Raw genomic sequence first — 21347 nt, 5'->3', positions numbered from 1 at the left:
AAGTCACACAGCAGGCAAGGCCAGAGCAGCAAATGGATGCCTACCTGTGTCCATAGCCTGTTTCTTTGTAAGCTTATAGTGCCTCCCAGTGAACAGGAGTGGACTTGCAGGACAAATCAAAGAAATGGTGATGCTGCCAATAGTTTCTGAGCGGTCGTCTGGGCCAGGATGCAGAGGTCAGGAAGCTGTTCTGTCTAGTCCTCCCCAGGCAATCACGTCCACGTCTTTGGCTTTGAGCATCCTTTACATTAGCTCACCCCTGTCCTCTGATCTACAGACTCCCAGTTCCAACTACCTATTGCACACCCCCACTTGGATGTCTCATGGACACCTGAAAAGTAACATGTGCAAAACAGAGCCCTCACAGTACCCCACAGATGTGTACTCCCATCCCCCACCCATCTCTCCATTCTCATAAATGGCCCAACCACCCAGTCTTCACTGGAGCCAGGAATGCGGGACCCATCCCTGATCCTTCTCGCTCTTTCCTCATATCCAGTTCATCACTACTTATGTTTATTTCCACTCAAAACTTGCCCCAAATCTATCCACTTCTTGCATCTTCACCCTCACGTCAAGGTCTCAGCATGACTGTCTCCAGTTTGGATGACTTCTCATTGTTATCCCTCCACCACTCTCCCTCCTCATTTGCTCTTTCTAGAGTTTCAAAAATGAGCCTCTGTGACCGGAGAAGGGTCATTTCTTTTTCTGAGACCCTTCACCACTTCTCTGTGCACTTAGATTAGAATCTGAAAGCATCGCCACAGCTTATACTTAGGGTGACTGTACTTTCTTGTTTGCCCAGGACAATCCCGATTTTCATCTGTCGTGGGCCAGTTATCACCACTTAACTCCTTCTAGCGCCTCTCTCATTCTCAAGAGCGTGACAGTTTGGACCTCAAATAATACAGTCACTCAAGCTATGAGGCCTCCACGATCCGTCTGCCCGGCTCATCTCTCCGAGGTTGTTCCCACCACTGCTCACCGTGCTCTGACCCTGTTGGCCACATCTCAGGTCACCGCCAGCTCTTTTCCAACTCAGGACTGGTGCTCATCTCACTCTCTTGTCCACTTTTGACATGGCTGGCTGCTCAAGTCTCAGCTCAAAGTGCCCCCCCCCCGCCCCTTTTCATGAGGGCAGCCATCCTCTGAGTGTGTCTCTCCCCTGTGCCTTAAGGGCCTCTCGTCACTTTTTTCATCTATTTGTTGGGTTATCTCCGTAATTAGAATCAAAAGCCCGTGAGGGCAGGAGCCATTCCCTTCTTTCCCTTGCTTTATTACTAGAAGCTAACATAGGGTTCGGTGTATGAGAGGTGCTCAGTAAATATTTGTTGAAAGACCGAATGAATGAATGACTAGCTGGCTGGCTGGCTGAATACATCCTGAGCCCAGAGAAGTTCACAGACTAGCAGGGTCCACTAGACTTGAGATTTAGGAAAGGGATTTGGAAGGAAGTGAATGAGAGAAACATTTGACCATCATCTTGGCCGCTATCACTGGGACAATTTTCATGCAGCCCATAACAATACCACCATAATCCCCTACATGGGTATATCTGTTCTTTCACTTGACCCCACACCAATTCTGGGGGGTAGGTCTTTAACAAGACCTGAAGTTCAGAGAGCTGTCCTGACCAACCTCAAGGAGACGGAGCCAGGTGGAGGGTGTTCTGCCTGGGAACAGGGCAGAAAGTAAGAGCTCAGTTTCTGGGGTCAGAGAGTTTGGGTTTGAAGCAATCCACCTCCTCTACTTACTAGCAGAATAGTATTACCTGGAGTCAGTCACTTAACTGCCGAGTGCCCCGGTTATCACATCTACAAAGTAGGGGCGATAACTCTCCCAGCCCGAAAGCATGTTGTGAGGATTTAATGCAATGATAAAAGCCAGTGCCTGGCTCATTGTAAGAGCTTTGTACATTGTTGCTTCTCATCACTGAAGCACTGGTAGTACTCTTGCCAGCACATTACTGTCCCCATGGCCACCACCACCGGTCCAACAGAGTTCTTACCTCGATCTGAAGCTGATACCATTCCTGGACTCTCCTGCTCAGGTACATGGTGGTCACCAGCCATCCATCTGGGGTCACTCGGAAGGCAGAGCCATTGTTCCCCTTGATGATACGAAAGGAGTAGGGGGGGCCATTTTCTGGGGAGTCTGGGTCACTCAGGATCAGCTGCAGGACTTTTCTGCCGATGGGGCAGTTCTCCTGAGACCAAAAGTGACAGAAAATCAAATTGCAAAATGAGTCTCAGTTCTTTGTCTCACACCTTTCTGGATCCCCTTCTTTCGGATGAGTCCTTGGCACTCTGGCTGCTCCTGCCCGGCCCATGCCTGCCCCCTCCCCTGAGCTGCCATTCATTCATTCTGTCTGCCTGTGAGTTAGTTGCTGACTCATTCTAGACTACTCACAGCCACTGTTGGGGTAGACAGGTACCCGCTGTGAGCACCCACCTCTAGAAGGGAAGTGCAGGGACGATGGGTTCAGGATGCCTTTGGAAGGTCAGACGTACCTGAACAGAGGTGCTGTAGTTGAGCTGGAAGAATCTTGGTGGGTTATCATTGACATCAACAACTTGGATGGCAACGTCTACGTCCTCATGCAGTGGGGGCCGCCCGCTGTCGATGGCTCGGAGCCTCAGGGAATAGCTGGACGTCTGTATAGCAAGATACCCAGTGGAGAGTTAGCAGTGAGACCCCTCAATTCTGCCCACTAATATTTCCAGAAAAATAAGAAACACTCTCCTCTGCTTACCCCCATTGCCCAAACATGGTGTTTTAGAGCCCAGGTTTGGAAGTCAGGCAGAAATAGGTTTGATTTCCTCCAGTTCAGCCATTTCCCAGCTGTGAGACTTTGGGAAAGTGACCAAACTTCTGTGGGGATGATGTCAGGACTACATCCTAGGATTCTTCTAAGGACCAAGTGGCATAACAAATGTAAAGCACTTAGCAAAGGTCCTGGCACAAAGCAGGTGCTCAGTGAATGACAACATGTTATAATGACCTAATTAATGATTCCTGGTCAATGGTGAGAAGTGGGCCTGAGCTCCTCCAGGGAAAATGAAGGGTCGCTCAGTCCCTCTCCTGCCTCTGGCCTCCCAAGCCGTAGAGACACCACAAAGAAAACACGTGGGGGAGGGTCTGGAGAAGTGTCAGCAAGGGACGTTAACTATGACTCATTCTCCTGACCAGAAGCAAAACTGTATTCTGCTTTGATGAGCTCGCATTGGGCCCCTCCCCCATGGCTCACCTGTTCCCAATCCAAGGCCTTGGCCACCTGTAGCTCCCCCTTCTTGGGGTGGATGGTAAAGTGCCCCAGCTGGTTCCCTCCTACCAGGCTGTAGGTGATGGCACTATTTAGGGGTCCATCTTCATCGGTAGCTGTCACCTGCAGTGATGGTTGTGAATTGAGAGGCAAGAGTGACCAGAATGTCATCTTGGCCCCTGGGAGTATAGGAAGCACATGTATGTCCCCTCCCCCAATGAATGGATCACAGTCATCTCTCCAAGGAAATCTTATTGTTTATATCCTAGTATGGACTTCAGCATGCCATGGTTCATTCATTTAGCCATTCATTAATTCATTTACTCATTGACCTGTACTGATAGGGTGCTAGGTTCTGTGCTAGGAGGTGAGGAATGTGGTGACATGGATACGCCCACAAAAAGCCTAACATATGATTTTATGGAAATTCTAACTTGGGGGCAAAGTAAGGTCAGCTTTAGAAAGCTGACCAGCATAGAAAACATGGTGGTAGATTCCGGCTAGGGAGGTTAGAAAAGGATTCGTGAAGCCCTGAAGGATCAGGATGGCACCTGGGAGAGGAGCCTGCATCCTTATGCAGAGGAAACCATATGAGCCCAGAGGTGTGAAAGTACCAAGGGTGTGGGGAAAGGCACACCTTCCGGTGTGGTCGGAGCGCAGGGCGCATGGCCGGGAGTGGAAGAAGATACGACTAGAGGGCAGAATGGAGGGTCATGGAGAACCTTGAATATGGTACAGAGTTTCATTCCCTGCAGTTGGGGACAAGTACATGTTTAAAGGCGAAGAGGTGTTATTTGCTGTCCCCTCTTTTCCTCCCCCCCCACGATGACATTCCCTGTCCTGCATGGCCCTCTCCCATGTCCCACTCTCTCAGTAGTTGATCTGGATCTCATCAAACACGTCGATGAGGCATTTTGTCATGAGAGACAGTTTTGCCAAATGGTTACAAGTCAGAGTCATTGAATTCTGTAGTATATTCATTGATGAGCTCATCCACAGCTGACTGGGGGAGAGACAGACAAGATTCCAATGCAGGGCCCATGTCCCCCGAACAGGAAAATTGCAGATCCTTACTGTGAGCACTGTGTCACCCACGATGGCATTCTCGAAGACCCTCGTGCTGTACAGATCCTGGGGGAATCTGGGTCGGTGTTCGTTGGTATCGGTGACATTGACCACTATTGTGGTCATGTCACTGAGGGAGGAAGAACCTTTCCGGCTGCACTCGATGGACAGGAAGTATTTGGGGCTTGTTTCAAAGTCCAGGCTCCTGTTGACGTACAGGATCCCTGAAGAAAAAAGAGGAGCACTGAGACCCTTGGGACCACCATGGCAGAGGGCTGAGAGGCCTTGAGCCCAACCCCAGGAGAGGCAGCTCAACGGGGTCAGGAGATATAGATCTCCTCCATCACTTCCTCCATCACCTCCGTCACTGCCTTCATCATCTCCTTCATCATCTCCGCCACCCCCTCCTTCGTCTCCCTCTTTATTCACCCTCCCTCATTCTCTTCCTCCTCCATGTCTTCTTGTTTTCCTTATTATTGTTCTCCACAGCAGAGTTTTCCTCATTTATTTCTTTAGTACTTCACTGAGACCTCATTGATATCTCATTAAATATATAATATTAAATCTACCTGTATCAGATCTATAACAATCCTGTGGAGGAGCATCACAAAGTGATTCCCATTTTGTAGGTAAGTCAGCTGATGCTCCCAACATTGAAGTGACCTGCCCAAGCTCATTCAGCTAGTAAATGACAGATGTTAAATTACAAAGAGTTCTATAATACCCAAAGTTGCTCAAAAAATTGTTAGGGCATAGGTTTATTATTCTAAAAACTGGAAAAGAATAAGGGTTTTGGGACTTCCGCCAAGATGGAGGCATAGGTGGATGTGCTGTGCCTTCTCACACAACCAAGATTAGAGAAAACTAAATATTAGCAACAGAAAACACAGCCAGAACACGGAAAATTGAACTTTTCGGAAGTCCGTTAACAACAAATTCTTCAGCCTGACCGGTAAGGGGCGAAACCAGCGGCTGGCGGAGCAGGGTTGCACAGGAGGACTTGGCCAGACACACTCAGGCCCGCGGAATCCAGGCGCAGGGTCAGACCTAGTGAGCGACCCAGCGAGCAACCAGGCGAGCGACCGTGGGGGAGACAGCCGGGCCCGGGGCTGCGTGTTGACTGAGGTCGCGCATTTGTGCGAGGGTGGACAGGCGAGGGAGTGGGTGGTTGGACCGGGCCGGCAGGTCCCCACGCAAGCGGCAGTGGAGGGCGCCACCATTTCCCTGCTCTGACCCCACCTCCACATACAGCGTCATAACCCAGCGACTCTGAGTGGCCCGGCCCAGGTGAACCACCTAAGGCACTGCTCCTCCGCACCCAGCTGTGAGAAGCGGCAGAGGGGGTCACCATTTCCCCGCTCTGGCCACGCCCCCACACACAGCGTAACAACCCAGCGACCTGGGAATCCAAGGCGCCGCTTCTCACACTTAAAGGGCCCGAACAGACCAAGAATGGCGCAGGAGGATCTCAGAGCCCCAGAGCCAATAAATCTAAGCGATGAAGAAATAGCAAAACTCACAGACGCACAGTTTAAAACACTGGTGATCAGGATCCTCACAGAACTGGTTGATTATACCGACAAATTAGACAAATATATGAAGGCGAAACTAATTGAAATGAATGGAATTACACAGGACACCAATAGCAATGAAAAGGAAACTGGGACTCAAATCAATGGAGTGGACCAGAAGAAAGCAAATAATGGCCAAACAGAAAAGAGTCAAGGAGCAAGAATTCAAAGAAATGAGGAGAGTCTTAGGAACCTCCAGGACATCTTTAAACGCTCCAACATCAGAATTATAGGGGTACCAGAAGGAGGAAAGGCACAGCCACCAGTGGAAAACTTATTTGAACAAATAATAAAGGAGAATTTCCCCAATCTGGCAAAGGAAATAGACTTCCAGGAAATCCAGGAAGCTCAGAGAGTACCAAAGAAGTTGGACCCAAGAAGGAACACACCAAGGCACATCGTAATTACATTAGCCAAGATTAAAATGAAGGAGAGAATCCTAGAAGCAGCAAGAGCTAAGGGGACAGTCACCTACAAAGGAGTCCCCATCAGACTGTCAGCGGATTTCTCAAAAGAGACCTTACAGGCAAGAAGGGGCTGGAAAGAGGTATTCCAAGTCATGAAATCTAGAGACCTACAACCAAGATTGCTCTATCCAGCAAAACTTTCATTTAAAATGGAAGGACAGATAAGGTGCTTCTCAGATAAGATCAAATTCAAGGAGTTCATCATCACCAAGCCCTTATTATATGAAACGTTAAAGGGACTTATCTAAGAAAAAGAAGTTAAAGAAACATGAACAGTGAAAGGACAACAAACTCACAGTTATTAACAACCACACCTAAAATGAAAGCAAACTAAAAGGACAGCTAGATCAGGAGTGGAAACATAGAAATGAAGATCTCAAGGAGGGTTAGCAACAGGGGAGTGGGAGGAGGAGAAGGGGGGAGAAGGTACAGAAAATAAGTAGCATAGACAGTAGATAGAAAATAGATGGGGGGGCAAGAATAGCATGGGAAATATAGAATCTAAAGGACTTGAGACACATGGTCATAAACTAAAGGGGGGGTGATGGTGGGGATGGGGGGTAGGGTGGAGGGGAATAAAGGGGGAATAGAACAACTGTAACAGCATAATCAATAAAAAAAAAAGAAAAAAAAAGAATAAGGGTTTTTCCTGCCATTCCTGGGTAATCAAATAGTTAATTGTGGAAAACCCTTCTCTATAAGAGAATTCCAGTTAGTAAATAAATGAGGAGTGATAGTATTAGAAAATCACCATTTTGCAGCTCCAAACGAACTAATATATCTAGGAAATAATCATCAAAGGCTGCTAAAACCATTAGGAGAAGAGCTGATGAAGAACTCTATGTCAGATGAACCAGGCTGACAACTCTAAGCCCACCGTCAATCAAAAAGACCCAGTTAGCCCCCTGACACCGTGCAAAGGAGAGCCCAACATTGTCTACAAAGGGTTGTCACTAAAAAAACTGAGCTTGAACCTCAGGTCTTTGACCTTAACCAAGGTCTTTGATCCAAACGTCATTTATAACATATGATAGATATGCTATATGATGACCCATAAAGATACAGCTAGCCCATCCAAAATATAAAAAGTTCTAATGCATGACCCAAGTTTTTCGTTACATAAATGGCAAGAGGAAGAGGAAAACATTAGAGACGAAAAGAATCTGAAGATGACCATATAAACCAAAAGCAACATGTGGGCATTTGGGGGACGTTGACAGACAAAGCAACTTCAAGAAGACATTTGTAAGATAATTTGAGAAATTATCTGGCTAGGTATTAGATGACATTAAGGAATGATCTTTTCGGTGGGATAATGTCTATTACAGGAGGTCCTATCATTTAGAGGCACCCACCAAAGTGTTTGTGAACAAAACAGTGCGCTGTCTGGGGCCCGCGGTGAGGTGCTCAGCGGTGGGAAGATGTGGGAAGGCAGCAGGGGAGGACGGAACCAGCCTGGTCTGTGTGCACAGCCCCTGACGCTGGGTGATGGGAACACGTAGTTTACACTGTTTTCTATTTGTGACTTGTTCCAAGTCTTCATAAGGCAAACTTTGAGAAAATATTGTTCAACAATAAGGTGGCTGCTTTAGGAAGTAGACAGCATTATTGCTGGGTGGTGTGGGGAGGACTCCACCAGGGCTTGGTCTGACCTGGGGAGCCTCTAGGGCCCTTCCAGGAGGTTCCGTGAATCTGACTTAGACTCTTCTGTGGCTAGAAGCAAAGAGGAGGGACGGTCTCCTAGTTCTCCCTCTTTGTTAGAAGAAGGGGAAGCTCAGGGATGCCAGGATGTTTGGGGAGGGCTCCAGGAGGGAAGCAGACAGCCTTGTCCTGGGCTGCCTTAGCCCCACATTCCAGTAAATACTTCTACCTCAGCAGCCAAGAATGGAGGGTGGCCTCAGCCTCCTGGGGCTGGGTCGGAGCCGAAACTTTGAAGCTACAAACTGTAGGAGGAGAGTGGGCTGCCTCGGGTCCTGGGTGGGGAGGTGGGGGATATGAGGGGTTCCCACATAAGGTGGCCCCAGGGTGCAGAAGGGACCTGGTACCTTGGAGAGATGCAGAGTGAAGAAAGGGCCAGAGGAGGCTGGCCCAGGAGGCATTCATGTAACAGATACAACCGAAATGTGAAGAATGCAAGTTCCCCAAGACCGGGGGCAGGGGCTGCCTCACCTGTGCGGACATCCAGGCGGAACCTCCCCTGCTCGTTTCCACTGACCATGCGGTAGCCGGTCTTTTCAGAGCCCGGGCGGGTGAGGGTGTCCAGCTGCAGCACCTCTGTGCCAAGTGGGGCGTCCTCAGGCACCTGCACACTGTGCTCTGTGTTCAGGAACAGGGGCAGGTAGTCTTCGAGGCCTACCACGGACACCGTGACGGTGCCCAGCGTGGACAGCGGGATCGGAGCGCCCAGGTCAGAGGCACGGACAGTGAGCTGTAGGGCAGCCTGTGGCCCGACCCGCAGGGGCTTCTCCAGCCGGATCACGCCAGTGGTGGCTTCGATGGAGAAGTGGCCTTCAGCAGAGTCCGCAAGGGAGTAAACCACCTGGGCGTTGGCACCTGTGGGGGAGAGCGAGGGTGTTTGAAGGGTTAATGGTAAACTGGTGTAAAGTCAGAGGATGTGTCCTACAAGGGTGGGGGATTGGAACATGTGACTGAAGTCACTAGAGCTCCTGCATCTGCAAAGGGAGGCTGGGGCTGAAGCAGATAGGTGCCAACTCCTAGTCTTGGGGGAGCTGTCATGGGTGAGGGTCTAGGAGATCGATGTGGCTGCAGACGGCAGGACCAGGACCGATGATGGTCAGCTGCAAATAGGTAGCACTTGCTAATTATCTGAGGTACCATGGAAGGAAGAGGCTGCCTAGGAAGTAGGGAGTTTCCTGTCCCTGGAGGTGAGCAAGCACTGTCTAATCAAGCATGTACAGGGCCTTGTAAGCCATTAGCTGCATTTGCACTATGTGCCCTCCCTAGAACCCCTGCATCCCACCAAAATCTCCTACCTCCATCATTGCCAAGCTGAAACTCACTTCCTCTAGGAAGTCTTGAATTTACTTTGCTGGGGTCAAACGAAAGAGGGCGTTTTGATCCCATTTTTATCTTCATTGTTTTCATATCCTATGCTGATCTGGCTGTTTTGACCCAAGGGCATTTTTACCCTATCTGGATTATACAATTGAACTCAAGAAAATTGGACCCACACCCACACAGGGGACACCAGGTACATGTGTGTGTTTGTATGTAACCACAATGAAATGCTGGATGGCAGAAGCTGTAATTGGCACAATATGGAACAAATACTCCCAGCTGAATCCGATTTGCTTTGTAAATTTTTAAAGGAAACGAATGAACTCTAATGAAAAGGATGTCGTTAAAATTAAAATGTAAAATGTTGAAAAGGATTCCACTTTATTGTATAGAAAGTTGATCAAGGAATTTAGTAGGCTTAATGAAGTTTGTGCCCCAAATTCCTTTCTTACAGTGAATCAATCAGAGCTGAGCAATTTTGATTGGTATATTTTGCATTGAATATTTGCATTTAAAATGCAAATATTTAACCTTTCCTTGAGGTTAAATGGCAGGACTGAAAGGGCTCCAGTTCTAAGTGGCAGTGAGAAACAGTGAGACTGAAATGCCCTGTACTGGCCTCAACAAATTGCCCAGATCTTTTGTGATATAGCACTGAGGTATGCAGTTTATGGACCAACATTTTCCACTTGTGAGAGTCTGGAGACTCAGTGAGGAACCACAGTCCTCAACAGCCCCAGAGCAACACACAGAGTCAAACCCTGGTGACCAAGGTGACCCCAAGAGCGAATGGCTTCCAAGCCGTCTTCTTACCTTGGTCTGGATCCCGAGCCAGTACCACCGCCACGGGGGTCTTAATCGTGGTATTGTCAAAGACAGCCACAGCACAGTGGCTGGGGAAGAAGCGTGGGGCATTGTCATTCACGTCCTCCACATAGAGCGTCACATCTGCCTGGCAGGATTGGCCGCCTCCGTCAGTCGCCTTGGCAACAAGGCTGTACACATCCTTCCTCTCTCGGTCCAGAGCTGTGAGAGTGGTCAGTACCCCTGGCCATAGAAATGACAGCAAGTGAGCTTTCTCTGGGGGAACATAACCCCGACACGTGTCTTCTAGATGTCTATGCAAGACAGAGCTTTGTCCCAGAGAAATCAGCCCTGCTCTACACATTCAGGAAAGAAGCTCAGCCTGTATCCACTCCCCCTTGCCTGCTCACATCCCTAATTCTCCCAAACACACTCCACCACCACATCACAAATTTGACATCCACCCCAACAAGCTATAAAGGGGCACAACATTTTTAAAGGGCAATTAGACAATTTCAAACAACACATAAAATGTGTTTATCCCTTGGCCCACAAGTTCTCTTCTAGGAATCTCTCCTACAGAATGATCAACCCAATAAAGACATTGTTTGTAATAGCAATTTACTGAAACCATCCTATATGTTTTTCAAAAAATGGTTAAATACACAATGATTTAGCCACACAGTAAAATACTGTGCAGCCAAAAAGGGATGATGATAGAGCTGTACGTACTGCCTTGCTGATTTCTCCGATACTGTGATGTGAAAAACAGCAAGTCACAGTATAGTCTTCTGTACAGAGATTTTGGAGGTACATGGAAAACCAGTGTGATAAAACATACACCAAGAGTGCTTGTTGGAGGGGGATGCTGGCTATTATGTAGACTTTCTGATTTATGCCTAATATACACCTACATTGTTTGAGTTTTTGCACAATAAACATGTATTATTCCCGTATTCAGAAAAACCACCCATTTTTTTGACTCCATTGATTATCCTGCAGCTGAACAAACAGCAGCGGAAAGAGATCAGGTTACCCACCTGGGGTGACTCAGCACCCCTGATGGGAGTCAGGAAGGACAATGTTGGCTCCTGTCTATTCAGACAGCTTCCTGAGACAGACTCTCACCTGCCACCTCCCTGCTCAGGAATCTCAAAGGCTGCTGATTCCAAGCCAAGTGTTGGTGGCTGGCCCTCTGTGACCGGGTCCTTCTGTACTGCCCACCCCCAAGCCCTCCCCTGCAGGAACAGATTAGGGACCCCACCTCTGTAGCCTGCTCCTCTAACAGGAGCAGGCTGGACCCCACCCTGTCTTCTCCACCAGCCTCTCACAGCCCAACCTCTCCCAGGTATTTGCTGTCTATCCTGGGGGACTTTCTGCTTCCTGCTCTCTGCTTTGTCCCCCAACTAGTGATACTGACAATGGCAACCACATCTGTAGAACTCTTATTATGTGCTAGACCTGGGCTAGGCTTCCATATACTTTATCTCTGATCCTTACAACAATATAGGTTTTATCCCCAATCTGCAGCATATACATCTTGACATCATGTCTTTGACCTTGGTGCTTACTTGCCTAAATATTTCAATGCCTCTAAGGGCAGGATTTGGCCCCCCTGTCTTGAGGGTCTCATCCTTTGCCCTCTCTCCTCCCCTTCTGTGTTCCAGTTTCTGGCCCTCTGTCAAGTTCTGATGTGCACGCTTTTTTTAAAAACTAGGTCCTTGTATAAATTCTTCTGCCTGGAATGTTTGTCCCTACTACTTACTACTCCTTTATCCCCTGGCTAACTCCTGCATGTCCTCAAGTCTCACATAAAATGGCCTTTCTTCAGGAGCTTTTACTCCCAAGCCTAAGTCAATTTCTCCTACCAAAACTCCCTTTAAAAACCTGCATTTTTCTTAACTCAGCACATTTTAAACCACTGATTCAATGACTGCCTTTTCTATTAGATCGTAAAGACCAAATTTTGTCTTATTCATCTATTGGTTATGTCCCTCACATTAGTGCAATGCTTGGCACATTGTGTGTGCTGAGTAGATGGGTGGATGGATGGATGTGTTAATTCCTGTTTCTTTCCCCAAGGAGCCTAGCATAGTACTGGGCATTTGGTGTTGGGTAAACAAATAGCTCAATCTTGTAGCTCAGAAAACCTACCTGTATGAGGATCTAGTTTAAACTCATCTGCTCCGGGACCATGCAGAGTATATGTGATCTGAGCATTGGTATCGGCGTCCAAGTCTGTTGCAGAAACTTGCAAAATGAAGTGTCCTGGAGATATATCTTCACTGACTTTGCCGGTATAGAGAAGCTAGAGATGGAAGACAAAGAAGAGGGAAATTGTGGGACACATACTCTTAGATCAAGAGAGAGGCAGAGTGACAAAGAGAGAGACAGAAGCAGAGAGAGAGATTGGAGGGGACAGGTGGACACACACACACACACCACAGGAAATTTAGGGTTGAATTACATGAGGCCCTTAGGGAAGTATCCCTTAAATAAAAAATGTAACTGCCTTGTCTGCATGTTTGTGAATATGCATAAGCGGGAGGAGGTTACCTGTGTTGGTTTGTGTTACCCATGTAGGGACATGCATACATGAGCGTGGGCGGCAGTGCAGGGTGTCTCTGTGGATGTGTCGGGTAGTAATGGTCCATGGGAACAAGCTGACCTGTGGAGGGCGTTTCCCATTCAGCGTGGCAGATTGTGTTTGGAGAATGAAGAAGTTAATTTATTTCAGGATGTGTTTTGCATAAAAATGACCCTTTCTAGGGAGTCTAGGGGGAGAGGTATAGACCATGGATCCTAAATTGCTTGCTGACATTTTGCCCCAGTTGGGGTAGCTCAGTAGATTAAGTGTTGACCTGCAAACTAAAGGGTTGCCGGTTCGATCCCCAGTCTAGGGCACACGCCTGGGTTGTGGGCCAGGTCCCTGGTAGGGGGCACTCAAGAGGTAACCACACATTAGTGTTTCTCTTTATTTCTCCTTCCCTTCCCCTCTCTCTAACAATAAATGAATAAAATATTTTTTTAAAAAGAGGTTGATGACATCCCTATGGGGAGACCAAGGAATTATCTAGAATGCTCCCTGCCCAAGGCACTAGTTTGAGGTTAGCTGGGGAGAAGCAAGGGCAGGTATGGTTGGTGATGGCCAGCATCAGTGATGGTCCCCTGAGTCCTTCTCCTTCCTCTTGCCCATCATTCCAGCTTCCTTGCCTCTACTCCCATCCAACCCCTCACCAAGCTCTCACCTGTGAGCACTGAGGGCTGTTATCATTGATGTCCAGGACAAAGACTTCCACAATGACTGAAGCCTGGAACTTGCCATCAGAAGCTGTGATTTGGAGCAAGTACTTGACCATGTGCTCACGGTCCAGGGTCTTCCTTGAGAAAATCTTCCACTCATCTCCAACCTGGCTGATACCAAACTGGCCCAATGGGTCTCCATCTAAAAACATAAGAGATATTCTAGAAGCTGAGCAATGAGAATGAACCATGTCTTGTGCTGCAGGTAGCTGCCCATCTGACACTTTTAGAATTGCTAGGAAAGACTAAAATTTCCTCCCTTAACTAGGGACCCACAGTTCCACATTAAGTCAGTTATTTGCTATTGTGAAACATAACCCTGTTTTCTGACATCAAGGGCTACCTGTGGAATGGAATTAGTAGTGCAAGAAGCACTACTCCAAAATATGTGGACAGGTTTCTCTTGTGTGTGTACATGTGTGCACACATGCTTTAGAAGGACTGGGAGGAAGTTAAAGGGAAGCAAACTTTAAGTCTTTACAAGAACCTTCTAGCATATGTTCAACAGTAAAGGAGGGGAAAGTGATCAACAGTACTAAACTCTCTGAGGTTTCAGTTTACAACTGAGGACACAGACTAAGTGGAGCACCAGATGATTACCAGGTTTGCTTCCGGGTTATCTCTCCTTGACAGAGATCACTGGTAAGGGGAGGTGGATTTCTAAGATTCTAAGATTCCAGAGTTCTAAGATTCAGCTGTTCTGAGTTGATGATATATTAACACTATTCTATGATTCAAAGATTTTAAGTCTTTTGTGTTTTTTTAAGAGTCTGATGGAAGATGATAACATTCTATTTCCCTAAGACTCCATATTTCTAACAGCTCTGATCCAGGGTCTGTCTCCAGGAGTCTCTGCTTCTTGGTTGACACTTCAGACTCATTAACTCTCTTCCAGACAGCTGTGAGAGCCGAAGGAGCCATGTCCATGGGAATGAGATGACATGGTGCCTCGAAGTGGGGAACAGGGTGATTGAGAAGTAAAGACTCTTTTGGCCTCTGCTTGGCTGGTTCAGCCATTGGACAGGAATTGGGGTAATTTAGGTTTGCAATAGGCATCTCCTGAGGAAAGCAGTTTGTAGGGTGTGGTTTTCACCTCAGCCCTGGCAGAAGCTTGGAGTGTGACATTGGTTGAGTTTCTCCCTCTATCTGGGCTTTGGTTCTCCCATATGTGAATGAAGGAATTGGGTTTGTATCAGACCCAAGGAAGTGTTTTCATTACAACACTTAGGTTCCATGATTGACTAAGAAGCATCTTCTACTACCCACAACTTGCTCTAGGGAAAATACTACTCTACAAGGACAGCCACCTGGCAGAATTGTCATGGATCATGTAACTGGTGATACCTTCTCCATCTCCCAAAAGCTGAGAACAGTTACAGAATCTCACTTCTATTCTATCTACTCCACCTAAAGTCATAAAAGATTCTTTTTGCAAAGCACTTTCTGATGTATAGGGGACTCTCAGAACTTTTTCAAGTTAGATTTTACCAGTATCCCTGTCAGGTGAATGAAAACAGGCATGCCAAGTCTATAGATGGAGCAGTTGAAGTTCTTGAAGGTTAAGTGATTTACCCAGGGTCACACTGTTAATAAGTGGCAGAGCCAGAACTCAAACCCATGTCTTAGGGCACCTCTTTCTGAACTTTTTTTCAATGCACCCCAGTGCCTTCACTCCTAGACAGGTATCCTTACCTGTGATATAGCAGGTGACCTGTCTGTTCTGCTCAGAAATATCAGCATCAAAGGTTTTAAGAGTGGCCACAGGTTCACCAGGTTCACTGTTCTCAACCACAGATCCTCTGTAGTCTTCAGAAGCAAACTGGGGAGCATTGTCATTCTCATCTGTAATGGAGACTTCAACTAGGACCTGAGAAGATAGCTGGATGATCTGGCCATGGTCATAGGCTACCACATAAAAGTGGTAGGTCTGGCGAGTCTCACAGTCAAGTTCCTGGAGTGTGGTGATCCAGCCAGTTTCACTGTCAATGGCAAAGAGCTCATGGATATTGCTGTCAAGCTCCACTGGCAGCCTGTAACTCACCTGGCCATCATTCCCAGTGTCCTGGTCATTGGCAGTCACTTGAATGACTGTAGTACCCACTGGCATATTCTCAGTGAGGACAGCCTTATATGGATCAGCCTCAAAAATAGGCCTATTGTCATTGACATCTTTCACTTGGATGTTGGCAGACACCAAGGAAACCAAGTAAGTGCCATTATGGGGGCAAAGCGCCATCAAATCAATCTGGTACCACTTAGTGGACTCATAGTCCATGGCCTTCCTCACCTTGAGAGCCCCTGTGTTTTGGTCCAAGGAGAAGACACCATCCCTGTTGCTCTCTGGTGTGGTGCCCTGCACTAGACTATAGATGACTGGATCATGAGCTGCCACTGCTTTAACAGAACCAATTTCAGACCCTTCTGGAAGGTCTTCAGATGCAGAGAAAGTATACAGAGGTTCAGAAAATTTGGGTAAGGATACTTCATTAGCAACTACCTGAAGTCGTAATAGCACCTGAGAGATCCAGTGAGGAGGACCCCCATCTTGGGCTTTGATTTTTAAGTCAAAGGTCTGATTTTCCAGTCCCACCAAGCTCTCTTTCACCTTAACAACACCAGTGATCGGGTTGACTTCAATGATCTGTTCATCCAAGTCCTCTATTGAGTCCACTGAGTAGGTGACATCTGCATTTCGACCTTCATCTGCATCATAAGCCAGCACCTGGATAACTGGGGAGTCTTTACTGACATTGGATTGAATGGACACTGTGTACTCAGAGGCTTTGAACTGTGGGGCATTGTCATTTTCATCTGTGAGGATGATCTTCACAGTGCAGAAGGCCACTTTTCCTCCTCCATCCTGAGCCATGACCTTAATAGCAATGACTCTTTCTGTTGAATTTTCCCGATCCAGTTTCTGCAGAGTAGTGATCTGGCCACTGGGGTTTATGGAGAACTTCTCACCTGCTAGTTTATTGATGATGGTATAATCTATAGTGCCATAGGGGCCACTATCTTTGTCTATGGCTAGCAACTCAATAACTTTCGTTCCTACCTTTGCATTCTCTGCTAACTCTGCCTCGTAAACGTGCTGCTGGAACTCTGGGCTATACTTGTTGGCATTTGTAGTATTGATATACACAGGCACAGTTGCTCGGAAAACCCCATCAGAAGCACCTACCCTCAAATTGTAAGAAGAGTCCAGGTGCTTTTTGCAAAGGTTCCACATAGAAATTATTCCCGATGAGCTGTTAATGGAGAAGTGACGGTCCTGATTGCCAGAGAGAATCAGGTACTCTAGGCGAGAGGTGTCCCTACTGTCAGGATCAAGAGCTTGGACTTTGAGAACCAGGTGTCCACAGGTTGCCAGCTCACTGACATTGGCTTCATACTGAGGTTGCCTGAACTCTGGAGGATTGTCATTGATGTCAGTCACACCGACGACCACAAGGGTATCACTGGTGAGTGGAGGGTTTCCTCTATCCATGGCCCTGACTTTCACGTGAAAGTGCTGTTGGGCTTCATAATCCAGCTCTTGAACTGTGGACATCTCCCCTGTGCTCCCATTGATCTGGAAGAACTTGGAAACATCTGAGCCATCCTCTACAATCTGATAGGAGACATCACGGTTCTGCCCTGAATCCTGGTCAGAAGCCAACAGTTGGATCACAGGGGTCTGAGCAGGCAAGCCCTCTGAGACTGAAGTGGTATAGACCAACTGGGGGAAAGTGGGAGGATTATCATTGACGTCCTCCACTAGGACTTCCACAGTAGCTTCTGAAAATGACCCCAGAGCTGTGTCTGTGGCTCTGACTGTAAACACATGTTTGGTCTTAGACTCATAGTCCAGAGGGCCTGTTACTGTTAGGACACCAGTCTTAAAGTCAATGGTGAACAGCATCAAAGGCTCTTCCTCCACAATGTTATAGATGAGTCGGAGTCCCTCCGGACTCCGGGCCTGGGTGTGGAGAATTGGGGTGTACAGTGTGATATTTTCAGGCACTTTGACTTTGTAGTAAGGACTCTGAAACAGTGGGTTGGATTTATTTCTTACAATGACAAGAACCTCTTCCTCAGTCTGGAGGGATGGGGTTCCTCCATCCTGAGCAATGACTTTGAGGTGATACTTATTTAAAGCTTGGTAATCAAAGGGTTTCCTCAGTGATATGTCCCCAAGATAGGGGTCAATTCGAAAATATGTGTAATCTTCTGCAAATGCATATGTGACAGCACCATTTACCCCCAAGTCTTGATCGCTGGCAGATACCTGGAAGAGGACATCCCCTGGCTCTGTGCCATCTTGGATGATAGTGTAATAGGGCAGGTCTTTAAATTCAGGGTGATTGTCATTGACATCCTCAACAGAAACTATGACCAGAGCCTGAGCCACCCGTTGAGGGATCCGATTGTCCCTCAATTCCACTGCCACCTCATGCGTGTCCTGCAGTTCTCGGTCAAATGCCACACCTCTTGTCTGCAACACGCCTGCTGACTTGATCATGTAAAACATATCGGTGCCATTTAAGAGGAAGTAGTAAATGGTGTCGTTCAAATGATTGCCCTGGACGCCAAGCATCACCAGTGCTTTTCTGTCTTGCAAATTCTCCTTCACTGTTGCCCTGTAGACGTTCTGGTCGAACTGTAAGCTTGTGTTAAGAGCTTGTGTCAAAGAAATTTTCACCAGTGCAGTATCTTGATACAGGCCATCAGAAGCCCTAATTGTGAGCTCCCGGGAGTGTCTCAGGAGAACAGGATTCAGCACAGATATTTGCCCATTGATGGGATGGATAGCAACAGCTTCATCAGCATTGCCAGCTTTGATGCTATAATTGACTTCCGAGTCATCGTCACTGGCACACACCATGAAGAGCTTCATACCCCTGTGGATGGGCTTCACTATTGCTACTTCATATATCTGGTCTGAGAACCTGGGAGGAGAGTCATTTACATCTCTGATATAAATGATGACCTTGGCAGGCTTGGGTGCAAATAAGATGGGGCTTCCTTGGTCATGGACATAGATGCTGAATTGCAACGAGGGCATGCTCTCATAATCCATCTCGGATATGGTGGTTAGTGTTCCCATGCTGGGATCAATTTTGACGAATTTCAAGGCCTCTTGCTCCAAAATCTCATAAACCAACAAGGAATTAGCTTCTTTGTCGCTGTCAGAGGCATGAATCACAAAGGGGTTGTTGTTTTCATCCATGATCATGCTGTACAATGGAGCTGCTTCACTAATTTGGCCCACAAAAGTTGACTTCAAGAACATGGGAGCATTGTCATTTTCGTCAATGATGTAAACGAGAACCACAACGTCAGTAGATGTTCCTGCCATATTGCTGCCTCGGATTTTCAGCTGGTAAGATGGAATTTTCTCATGGTCCAAGTTCTTCTGAGTGGAAATGAGGCCAGAATATGAGTTCATGGAGAATACACCATCCTTGTTTCCCTCTCTTAACTCATAGGTCACTTCAGAGGAGCTTGTAGCTGAGACAAGGAGGATCGGGGAACCAACAGGGATGGATTCGGGAATCTCGACAAAGTACTCGGCTTTTGAAAAGATGGGGGCACTGCTTTCTGAAGGGTAGACGTGAATGACCACTGTAGCAAGGTCATGCCACTGTGGGGAGCCTTGATCTTCTGCCTTCACGGTCAGAGTATACCGGGCATGACTTGCCTGATTAGGTTTCTGGGCTAGAGTGATAATGCCTAGTAAGGCATTGATGTTGAAGAAACCTTCGTTGTTCCCTGAAACAAAAGACAAGACAAATTGATGTTTATCACACACTCAAGAGGTACCAACTAAGGCTTTCTAGATCAGTAAAGAGACTCACACAAAACTCGGACAGGGCAAAATTAACATCCTGTGCCTCTTTGGATTTAGTTATGATACAATGTATAGGGTATATATATTTTTTATATGTACGAATTATATTATATGTATATACATATACATATACATAATTATGAATGAACATTATGCTTTAAGAGGGCAGAGAACAAGATCGTCAAAATTAGTTGGATACTAGATATTATCATCTTGTTACATCAATTACCTATAATTAACACTAACCAATGATAGCAGTAACCCTGGCATTTGTATAGTATTCTACAGTTTACAACATATATTAACATATGTTTTTTCTTTTAATCTTTACAAATACTTTCTGATGCAGGCAGTATTATTCCATTTTTGAGATGAAGAAAACTACATGAGATACAAAATCATGGTGTAGCCTTAGCAGGAAAAGAAAATTACTCCTAAAACTATGCCATGTGTCTAATGAAGTAATTATAGGTCCCTTCTATTGTATAAGCATGTAGATATTATATTTTTAAATATTGCATGCACTTACAAGCATCCTCTATGTGCACAGTCATTGGTGGGCTTATATAATAAACATGTAAATTCTCTCCAAACATGCATAATCCCTTAGCTATTGTTCTTACCGTCTTTGGAAGTGCATTCACTTAGATCACTGTAGTCCCAGGGAATGCTCTAGAGTGATAACTTCCAAATTCATGCCTCTGGTGCTTCTCCTTATTACCAAAGCCCTTCCCACTTCTAGATTTAAAGCCAGGCCTCTCACCTTTCAGAAGGGAATAGTGGACTTCAGCATTGGCTCCTCGGTCACCATCCGTGGCTCGGACTTGGAGCAGCTCTGTGCCCGGGGCCGTGGTGTCAGGAACACTTGCCTCGTAGTGGAGCTGGGTGAAGTGGGGCGGGTGGAGGTTTCTGTCTTCCACGTGAATGGATACCCATACAAAATTCCTCTTGATGGGCATCTCCTGGTCTCGAACCTATGGGCCCAAGGAGGTAATGGGGTGAGGAGCAAATGGAATGGGAAGAGGCCGGGTTAGATTAAGGTCAGTGAAATAGAATGCCAATGAAAAATATGCCTGATTGTAGCTTTATTCCTTTAAACTTTGCTCTCATTTATGCTCTTTTTTTAAGCTTATTAATTATTGATTATTAGGCTTAGCTATTTTAATGGATAGTTTCACTTTAGGAGAAAGGCAGACATGAACAGAGAAACAGTATTTTGCAACTTCCATCACAAAAAATATTAGTTTTTCAAGATGTTAATATGTTAGGCAGGGGAAAAAACATTCTATGGTCAAGTAAATTTAGGGAGCGCTGAATTAAATAAAGTTAAAGTGTTCTTTGCTGCAGGACTTCTCTGAGCCTTTAACACATATCAGTGTGCCTGAAGAACGATAAACTACCATATAAACATCCTGAAACTCAAATCCAGAAGGCTGGAGTCCAGTTCTGGTGCCACCATAAAGAACCATCGGATGTTGAGCACATCCCTCCTCCTCTGTGGACCTCAGGGGGAAGGTAAGAGAAATGGGTGGGATCAGGACTTAGACTGGAGTGAGGCCAAGTGAGGAACATGGGGTGTAAATTTAAGGAGGCACTCACTCTTGGGAGTGTCTTAAAAGTGCAGACACAAGACCCTCAGAGTGAGTTCTCCTTAAACTGTGTGCTCTGTATCGCTGGCTCGCCTCACCCTAGTGTTTGCTCTGGGTGGGATGATCTCTGGGTCCCTCCCAGTTCTGACACGACATGTGGTCATGCAGTTCATGGAACAGAAGGAGAGCTGCTGGGGGATATTTGGAACAAGTCTAAGATTGCAGGAGTTTTCTTGGCAGCTGTCCCATCTCTTTCTTCACTCCTAGGCATCCTATGGAAGGTACCTCTGGCAGGCTGTGAAATGTCACAACTCATCTCACGGCTTATCAGTATGAGCATCAGTACACCTGGCCCATCAGGGGAAATGGAACTTTCACATGCCTCCCAGCATCCACCCCCACACATCTGCACGCGAGTACATCCTCACCCGATTTTTC

General features: G+C 46.7%; 1 protein-coding gene across 1 annotated transcript in view; it reads right to left on the bottom strand.

Annotated features, from left to right (window-relative positions):
* The window catches only part of FAT2 (FAT atypical cadherin 2), a 71862-nt gene that overhangs the window by 16309 nt on the left and 34206 nt on the right, over positions 1-21347 (bottom strand). Inside the window, exons 9-18 of the mRNA XM_053665948.1 lie at positions 20084-20294; positions 15183-19241; positions 13436-13632; positions 12342-12495; positions 10197-10430; positions 8535-8918; positions 4337-4551; positions 3248-3385; positions 2511-2654; positions 2009-2206 (exon numbers count right to left, since the gene is read on the bottom strand). Coding sequence (XP_053521923.1) covers positions 2009-2206; positions 2511-2654; positions 3248-3385; positions 4337-4551; positions 8535-8918; positions 10197-10430; positions 12342-12495; positions 13436-13632; positions 15183-19241; positions 20084-20294 — 5934 coding nt within the window. The remainder of the gene's footprint in view (positions 1-2008; positions 2207-2510; positions 2655-3247; positions 3386-4336; positions 4552-8534; positions 8919-10196; positions 10431-12341; positions 12496-13435; positions 13633-15182; positions 19242-20083; positions 20295-21347) is intronic.

This window comes from Artibeus jamaicensis, unplaced genomic scaffold, assembly GCF_021234435.1.
Source record: "Artibeus jamaicensis isolate MK-2021 breed Jamaican fruit bat unplaced genomic scaffold, CSHL_Jam_final contig_432, whole genome shotgun sequence".
NCBI classification, from domain to species: Eukaryota; Metazoa; Chordata; class Mammalia; order Chiroptera; family Phyllostomidae; genus Artibeus; species Artibeus jamaicensis.
The sequence above is the reverse complement of the archived record's forward strand: the minus strand, read 5'-3'. Positions and strand labels throughout refer to the sequence as shown.